Source organism: Oratosquilla oratoria, chromosome 19 (assembly GCF_046742065.1).
Source record: "Oratosquilla oratoria isolate Oo_2021 chromosome 19, ASM4674206v1, whole genome shotgun sequence".
Taxonomy (NCBI): domain Eukaryota; kingdom Metazoa; phylum Arthropoda; class Malacostraca; order Stomatopoda; family Squillidae; genus Oratosquilla; species Oratosquilla oratoria.
The window spans coordinates 57,479,237-57,489,405 of NC_134795.1; the positions used below are offsets into that span (position 1 = coordinate 57,479,237).

Here is a 10,169-nt window from a genome sequence, read left to right on the forward strand (position 1 = left end):
GTAAGACACAGCACTTCCAAAGCAGGGCTTGACAGCCAGAGCTAGTTCCCTCCACCTCTTCATTATATGGTGATAAACCCCAATTCCCTGCATCAACCACTCAAGAAATTTATGGATTCTATGTGGTTCATTGAACCAAACCTAGAGGAATAGTGTAGTGCTTCAGAGTCAAAATGACTCCAAGCAAAACTTAATTAGACTTACAACACACACACACACACACAGGCAGGGAGAGAGGGGAAAGAGAGAGAGAGAGAGAGAGAGAGAGAGAGAGAGAGAGAGAGAGAGAGAGAGAGAGAGAGAGAGAGAGAGGACAGAGAGAGAGAGAGAGAGAGAGAGAGAGAGAGAGAGAGAGAGAGAGAGAGAGAGAGAGAGAGAGAGAGAGAGAGAGAGAGAGAGAGAGAGAGAGAGAGAGAGAGAAAGGAGATGGAGGAGAAGGGGGGGACCTGTGTATTTTATTCTTTTCTTATTTTATTTTTTAGCAAATCTGCTGAAAGCTTTCCAAAATACATTAGTTGGCACCTTATATGCTTTACCGACCATGACCTTTATGTTTCCAGTGCCTTCTTGACAATCAGACACTGAGCTTCTTTGCAATGGGCATTATGTAAATGGAACAAAAACTAACACTTATAGCATGCATGATCATGAATAGTTTTATAACCAAAATACGAATTTCACTTACATTTAATCTTTTCGTCATTGTTCCCTCGAGTTAGTAAGACCAAACTACAGAGAAGATCTTTGAAGGCTATGCCTTTGGCTGTACCCCCACATGCCACAAAGATCAGCTGGAAAGGAAAAGAAAATAATGCATTAAAAAGGGGCCACCAGAAGTAAAAAAAAAAAAAAAAAAAAAAAAAAAAAATCGTACTAATTCCAACCATAAGGATAGTTAAAATAGAACTAATGCCGCAAGAAATGATCTAATTATTTATTTACCAACAGCCCTCTTCCCCTCATATGGGGAGTAGTTAAATCAAAGAATATATGGTACTTGTTCATATACATACATAGTACCCATACAACAAGAACAACAATAATTATAATAATAATAAAACCTAATCACACTTGGATTTCTCTAAATACCCATGATGACAGTACAAAAAGTGCGAGTTTGCATCATATTTCATGAAAATGGCAAAATTTCCTTAATTTTCATGAAAAAACAACAGACATATAATGACAAAACAATTTGGCGAAATGGGAATGATTCAGTGGAGCAAGCAAAGGTTACAAGAAGCCAGAGGGCGCGCCACTCGGTCAGTCAGTGTCTGTCTGTCAGTCCATCAACGATGCCGTTCCTCACCGTCACATGTTGAAGAGACTTACCCTCTAAAACTCGGTTCCGCTCGGTACAGACGTCATTGTTTCCAAACAATTTTATTCATTTAAGGACGTAGATCCTCCGGACAGGGGAGAATGAGCATATAAACATCTCATCGAAAAAAAAACAAGGGTAGAACCCTCGAGATGTATAAAATCGTCTGGAGGTAACAAGGCTATCTAGGGCGTTGCCGCATCGAAGGGTATTAAGCCGACATGACGTCACAGATCCAATGCGATCTTGGACAAGCACGACACAAGATCGACACTCGTTCGAACTTCGGTCCTCGCTTCCCCTCCTCCTCCCTCCCCCCACATTATAATCATATCACTTAACTTAGTCTTTCGAGGTTGTACGAATTTATTCAGCTCGCAGAAATACCTCCATGCTAACAGATAATATATAAACCCATATTATAAGTAAAGCCTCTTTCGACATTTTGTCCTGCCTGACGCCAAGTTATTTCATTCAAGCACTGTGACATTTATCATATACTTTACGATATAAAAAAGTGATGATCGTTGCTACTCTCTGCAAGGTCATCATTACAAGCCGATCACGTTTCGTATCGTACGCACGTGTGTACATTGCTGTTTATATCATGATACATACAAACCTCAGTAGATTACAAAACTAGGCCCCATGTATTTACATAAACTCTTCGCCATGCACATACATACATACATACATATACTAAGGTTTTTCCCCCTTACAAGGGAGGTAGCCAAAAAGGAAAAGGCATAAAATCATTCCCACCCATTCCATCCCTGAAAACACTCCACACCCCTCCACCCTCCCTCTTATCTCAGCACCTCCTGGACGACGGGTCATCCCTGCACCCTGTCCACTGCCCTGGGTCAGAAGCAGTGTCGCCAGACACAGCACATCCACAGCAAGGCCGCTTCATTAAATCGGCGAACCCCCCTCTCTCATAAATACACACAATATGAGAGAATGGGAGAAGGAAAAGGGTATGGAGAAAATACGAGATAGAAAAAAGTAGATGAAGGAAGAATGGAGAATATGGAATGGGGGTAGAGGGGAAGAGGAAGGGGAAGGGGAGGAGATTCGAAAGAAAATGGAAAGGAGGAAGGGGAAGGGAAACGGAGAAGGGCAAGGGGAGTATTAGTAAATGACAAAACAGAACGGGGAGATGGAGAGGGACATGGACCGACGGGAAATGAGGGGAAGACGAGGGAGATGAGGGAAATGGGACGGGAAAAGAAGGGGAGGAAGAGGAAGGGAGGAAGGTAGGGGACGGAGAGGTGAAGAGTAGAGATTAACAAAAGATACGGACACAAAGAAGGGACAGAAACAAGAGGAGGTGGACGGTGGCAGCAGGAAAGGGTCGGAAGACCAAAGGGGAGGAGAGGAGAGGAGAGGAGAGAAAGCAATAGATAATAAATGGCGCTGGGAGAGGAGGAGGAGAGGAGGAACAGGAAGGAGAGGAGGAACAGGAAGGAGAGGAGGAACAGGAAGGGGAGGAGGAAGAGGAAGGAGAGGAGGAGGTAGAGGAAGGAGAGGAGGAGGAAGAGGAAGGCGGGGAGGAGGAGTAGTAGTAAAAAGACGGGGAGAAGGGAGAGGGGAGGAGGAAGACATGGAGGAGGAGGAGGAGGAGGGAGTCGAAGACTCTGTCGGGGTGTTGGCGATCACGCTAAGATGCATTGCTAATCAAGCAGGCAGGCACGGTGGGTCCCGGGTGCTCTCGCCCTTGAATTACACAAGACTATCGGACGCACTCCGCCGCTGGGCCGCCCTCGGGCACATGCTATGCACTGGCGGTACTGCAAGACGGACGTCGGAGAGAGTCGCCTCCCCCACAGACCATTTCTCAAAACCCAAAAACAATCTTAGTCTCCATGAGGTGGTGCGGTACTGAGGGGCTGGTATTCGGTTTCCGGACCGTATTTTTAAAGATTTCTGTATTTTATTCCCCCCCCCCCCACACACACCTTTTTTAGTATAGAACTGGCCAACCAGTGACTGTTCAGCCTTTCTTTCTTCTAGAGATCCATGAGATGGCCCATGGACTGCTGCCAGCTACTGTGAAGGCTTCAGGTTTGGAGTCTAACTCGGCAGTAAATATTATCATATCTACATATCTATTGTCAAAATAAACATTTCACGTGTCTTAAACCTAAGAAAAAATAATAAGAATAAACACACACACACACACACACATATATATACACACACACACACACACATATACCAATGGCTTTTTCCCCCATTACAAGGGAGGTACTCAAAAACACATAAAATCCACTCCCACCCATTTCATTCCCACACACTCCAATCCCATTCACCCCTCTTCCTCCCTCTTATCTTGGCTCCTCCTGGATGATGGGTCATCACTGCATCTTGCCCACTGCCCTGGGTCAGAAGCAATGTAGCAAGACACAGCACATCCACTGCAAGGCCACTTCATTTAATCAACAACCCCCCCCTCTCCATCCCCTCATGCAGAAAAAGAGGAGACGGGTAGAAAACCCTACAGGTTGTGTCATTCACACATACTCCCTCACCCCCATCCCCCACTCACACACACATACATATAATAAATATACACATATACATATACATACATATATAATCACATTCTACGTTATTCTATATGATGAACATTATATATATTATATTTTTTAATGTTTCTATCCTCCACAGTTCTGCAACAATAAACCCAAAACAACAAAAGGTTTATATTAAGAATTTCTGGGCAAATATTCTTAAATGTTTCTCCACTTCCACTTTATAAAAGTTGTTATCTAAAATGGCCAGGCTCCAAAACATTCTTTATAAATGACCATTAAATAAATAAAATAATAACTATAACAGTATTGACAATACCAACAATAGCAATTATATCAACACTAACAAAAATAATGTTGAGCAGAAGTAATGATTTAATAAAAAAAAAAAAATAAAAAAAAATAAAAAAAAAAAAAATAATAATAATAATAATAATAATAATAACAATCTGAAATAATAATTCAATAACTTATGAAAATTACCCAACCAAAATAGGTTCTTTTGATGACTTCTCCAACCCTGTGAAATCCAAACCCTACAAGACTCCATAGCAACTAAAACAATACATTTTCATGTTTTCTTTCACTCCATGACTCCTTCCTACATACATTTCCAATATCATACAGATTTCTACATTCATTTCCAAAGGTCTATGGCATCCAAGGTTTCCTCTTTTAACTCCCCTGAGTCCTATCTTTACTTCCATTAACCCTAACCGAGCACGAGAAGTCAAAGCCCTGAATCTTCTGCCATGTGTCCGGCAGTGACATTTGTAGGTCGGGCTTGGTGTAACAAGAACTATATTTTATTTACACTTCCTGACAAGGCCACCTAGTGGCCTTGTGCTACTTCTATCAAATGTCATCAGCTAATTGTGGTCAAATTTGAATATTTTGAAGCCTAAAACGTTATTCTCATCACATCATACAGAGGAGAACAAGAAAGAAAAAGAAGAGAAAGGAAAATAAAAAATAAAAACCAAACCGTGATAGCATTCCTCTAGTAAATTTCTTTATTTATAAACAAATAAACCCACTCCTACAGCTTCAAAATGCAACAAAATGTTTCCTATATCAGAAAGGAAGCATATTTTCATCTTCCTTTCCAATGCACCTAACTTTAACAGAACAACTTCATGACTTTCTCACGTCAACCATTCCTCCCCTCCATTTTGTTCACTGCTCTACTTTATTCCCAATGACCTTTATATCCCAGGCCTTGTCCTATACATCAAATCCGGGTCAATGTGTTATATACAGCTAGAACTTTTTTTTTATGACAAGGCTATTTCATAAAACACACTCTTTTATAAAATTAACACATTAGTAACACCTTAAATATATCTGATTGCTTTTATACATAAAGCATACTTCAGGATTAAAATAAAACTTGTTTTTGTACAACGGGGTAGATATTCCTATCATACAGCATTTTCCGACCTTTTCCAACCCTAGGGACACCCCCCTGCAGTCAGGTCTAAGCAATCCAGCACACCCTAACTTATATCTTATTACTAGAAGGATAAAGAAGAGTGTATGTATGTATTGCTTCCCAACTATATTTATACCAATATACCTAGAGCTTTTTCCCATTGTAAGGGGGGTAGCTAAGTCAGAGGCATGGACTTATTCCCATCCATTTCACTCCCCTCCATTACGCTTTCCACCCCTCCCATCTCAGCTCCTCATCTCAACCCCCTAAAATTCATTTCAGCACCCCAAGCTGAGAAATGCTGCTATAATGAATACTCTTTATATTCTTTTTTTTTTCTTTCTTTTTTTTCAATGAGGATCCGAGACAAAAATCTGAATCATCCAAGTCCATATGACTGACCCCTAATTATAGTACTGACATTCTAATACTGGAAAGAAAAAGAACTGAAAAAAGAAAGAAAAGCAACCAAGCCAACCAAGCACCTGAAATTATGTTAATGTCAGATATGATACTGGTATTTCAATTGTTCTGTTTAAAATTCTCTAATGATGTTTCTAAAATGTGTTATCAATTTCTTGCTTTACTGTCTTTCAAACATTCTGCACATGAACATATGCACTTCACTGAGATGATCATTAATAAAAGTAAATACAATCATCACATCTATCATGGTTCACATCTGACTTCTGTAAGCACCTTCCAAAGAAGCAACCAAATCAATATTTGCATGCTATCCAAACCCCTCCCACTGAGAGACGTGCATTCACACACACACACACATGGAACCAATCTTAGGAAATCAACTTTAATGTCAAAATATGCAAAACAATGTACTGAAAATAAGTAAAAGCTCGAAAAGTTGATAAATGAATTATTTCATGGGGAAAAGAATCATTACAAATGCGAAAGATGAGAAAGACAGGAGAGTGCATGTCATAGATAACTTATCAACTGACATACATATATCCAAAATTGTGGGTGAAACGTGTAAACTAAACTGTTGAAGGACTAATAAACATATAAATAAATCATAGAATGCTTTATCATCTGGCCCAGATTGGGATACACAGCAGTGAATGTGTGGTCTGCATCAGGTGAAGGACATAAATAAGGTTGAGAGAATGCAAATAGCAGTTACCAAATTGGTTCCTTGCCTTGCATGAAGAGAGACTGAAAGCACAGGACCTACCGCTATTGGAAGAGAGAAGAATAAAAGATAACTTGATGCAAGAGTGTAGGACATCAAAGTGAATAAATAAAATTGACAGACCTCATGGTCTGGGACAAGAGAAAGTTGCAAGGTAATGGGACCAAGTTAAAGAACAAGTCTACAGGATGTCAATAAATTTGCTAATAGTGTCCAAACTAACCCATAAAACACTTCAAAAAAGCTAGTTATGAAAGTAGGAGAATAAGAGACAAGATCTTACAAGTGTAACACCTTTCCTGTATAGCATGATATGGTAAACACACACACACGCGATCGGCAGAGAGACGGCGACGATTGGACCCGGGGGAAAAGAAAGGAAAAAAATTCTTCATGGATTCAACGACAAGGGAGTACCTCTGTTGTTGTATTAGTAGGGATGGGGAAAGCTCATGGTGTAGTGGGAAGTTGAATGAAAAAGGAGAAGGGGAGGGATTATTGAGGAAAATGGAAGAAAACGAGGAAGGGGACAAATGGGCCCCGAACATCAGAAGGAATGCAAACAAGAGATGCACAGACAACAGAGGTGAAGTCAAAGAAATTAGTAAAGGCATAAAAATTAGAAATATAGATAAGAGCAGTGCACAAGAAAGTGGAGATAATTATTTCTATGGATTTAATGTGGGAGGAGATGACCTCCCACAATTAGCAAGTCTAGAGGAAAAACTAACAAAAATGAACGAATCATGGGAGGTTAGGTTCAGTTAATTTGCACTAATAACACAAAGAGTTGCTAAATTGGAAGAACTAAAGGAGAATCAAAACCTAAATAAAGAAATAGAAGAATTAAAAAGACAGTTAAAAGAAGTAAAGGATGAGAATGAGGAATTAAAAAGGAATAACACAGAGAATAAAGAGTCCATTGAAAAAGAGGTAAGTGGTTGGAAAAAGGTTCAGGAGAATAACAAAATTGAATTTAGAGATATAGTAAAACAACAGATGAAGGAATACACTAAGGACATAGTTATTAAAGTGATGAAAGAGGAGAATATAATAAGAGACTTAGCAGATAAAAATAAATGTATAATTATGTTAGGAATGGAAGAGAAGCATAATCCAAATAAGACTACAAGAGTAAGATAGGAGAAAGAGTGAACAGGGTACTAAAAATATTTCAAGAAGGTGAACAGAAAATAGGGAAGGAAATTAAAGAAATATATAGACTGGGGAAATACAGTATAGACAAGACCAGACCAATTAAGGTCACAAATGACAGCAGAGAATGTCTTATCAAAAACAGATAAACTAGCAGAAAGTGATCAACTTAGAGTTGTCGAGTGGGAGGGGAAAGTCCCCCCTATGAAAGAGATAGAAGTAACAAGGAATGAAATAATGAATCACTTGAGTAATCTCAATGTCAGAAAATTGCATGGTCCAGATGAAATGGCAAACTGGATTTTGAGAGAATGCAGGAATAAACTAACAGACAAAATACATAGTCTAATAAGCAGTTCATTGAAGGAAGGAAAAGTTCCAGAAGATTGTAAAAGAGCAAATATAGTATCAATATATAAGAGGGGAAACAAAGAAGACCCTACAAACTATAGACTGGTCTCTCTTAGAAGTACAGTAGCAAAAATTTGTGAAAGAATGATAAAAATTAGATGGGTAAAGCATTTGGGAAAAAAATAATGTACTAAATCCGAGGCAGTTTGGATTTAGACAAGGAAGATCATGTGTCACAAACTTGATGTGTTTCTATTCAAGACTAATAGATATAATACAGGAAAGAGATGATTGTGCCTTTCTAGACCTGAAAAACGCTTTTGATAAGATGCCACATAAGAAATTGCTAAAGAAATTAGAAACTGCAGGAGGAATACAGGACAAACTGCTGAAGTAGATGGAGGACTTCTTGCATGAAAGGAAAATGAGTGGTGATAAGAGACAAACATTACAATTGGGATGAGGTGATTAGTGGAGTTCCACAAGGAATAGTGCTGGCCCCAATAATGTTTGCTATATATATTGATGATATGGATGAAGGAATTGAAAGTTACATGAGCTTCTTTGCAGACGATGGAAAAATGTTGAAAAAAAAACAAAAAAAAAAAACACCGAAGATTGCGAATCACTGCAAAGCGATCTCAATAAAGTATGGGAATGGAGTAAGAAGTGGGGGATGGAAATGAGCATTAAGAAGTGTAGTATAATGGAATTTGGAAGAAGGAAAAAAAAAAAAAAAACAATAGTGGGATCATATACTGTACATTGGGAGAGGAAGAAATTAAAAAAGTGGAAAAGAGAAGGACCTAGGAGTCATTATTATGAATAATATGTCCCCTGAGAAACATATAAACAAAATTTTTGGAGAAACTTATAATTTAATAAGATCAATCAGTGGCATTTACATACCTGGACGAAGAAATAGTGAAGAAAATACTAGTCACTTTGATAAGATCAAAATTGGAGTATGCAGTGATGACATGGTCACCAAGTACAAAAAAATTTATAACAGAACTTGAAAGAATACAAAGAGCAATTACGAAATTGGCACCAACACTCTCAGAACTATCATATGAGGTGAGGCTGGCAAAACTTGAGCTACAGACATTAGAGCAAAGAAGAGAGAGAGGAGACTTGATAACTAATTATAGAATCATGAAAGGCATGGAAATTATTGAAAGAGAGGATCTAATAAAATGGGATAGTAGAGATACAAGAGGACATGGAAAGAAAATCAAGAAAGACAATTATAGAAGAGACCTGAAAAAGAACAGCTTTCCCCACAGGATAATAGATGTTTGGAACAGGTTAGATTAGAATGTGGTGTGTAAAAATGATACACAAATTTAAAAACAGTCTAGATAAAACGAGATGTGGAGATGGGACACCACGAGCATATCTCCTCTTCCTGTAAAATACAACTAGGAAATACGCGTGCACACACACCAGTTCAAATCTAAATATGGTAATTGGAAATCAAGGATATAGATTAAGTTGGAACTGTACATGAATTTGAGGCTAGGTAGGATACAAAATTAGAGAATACGAGATGGAACCCAATGAGCATTGCTCCTTTCCTTATTGCTACAAATTGGTAAATACACACAAAAAGACAGTTGTAGAAGAGACCTGAAAAAGAACAGCTTTCCCCACAGAGTAATAGACATTTGGAACAAGTTGGATGAGAAAGTGGTGTGTGCAAAAACATCACATGAATTTAAAAAGTCTAAATAAAATGAGATATGAAGACGGGACACCCCTTCCCATAAAATACAACAGGTAATAACACACACACAAAATCACATATAAACACATATATAATAACCACTATAATGATGAAAAAATTGTATCTTTTCCAAAATATTAGTTCTCAACAATAAAGTAGCAAATAAACAATGGAATTTTATGTACTGTAAACCCAATTCTTTTAACATCATGTTATAGCACTTGGTGTCAATACAATAACACACAATACTATAAAATGTTTACAAATACGTGCATCAACATAGAATAAGGTACCAATACTTTTATTTTGGAAATTCAACTATCCAAATAAAAAAATCAATCCTAAAGTGATTACAAAATCATACCAAGAAGCCCTAATTCACAAAGATTACCAAAGAAATGAGAATCAATTTGTTTTTGCAGAATCCCATGAACTTCCTCCATCTTTCCACAGTACTCCCAGGAACCCTAAATGTCATGGGGTCTGCATCCATGTAAATG

The 10,169-nt window shown here is 38.3% G+C and overlaps 1 protein-coding gene across 5 annotated transcripts in view; it reads right to left on the reverse strand.

The window, feature by feature from the left end:
* Usp32 (Ubiquitin specific protease 32) overlaps window positions 1–10,169 on the reverse strand; it is a 152,577-nt gene that overhangs the window by 80,241 nt on the left and 62,167 nt on the right. For all 5 annotated transcript variants that reach the window (XM_076203130.1, XM_076203127.1, XM_076203128.1 and 2 more), the window contains one exon: window positions 686–791. In XM_076203130.1, the coding sequence (XP_076059245.1) occupies window positions 686–791 (106 nt within the window). The remainder of the gene's footprint in view (window positions 1–685; window positions 792–10,169) is intronic.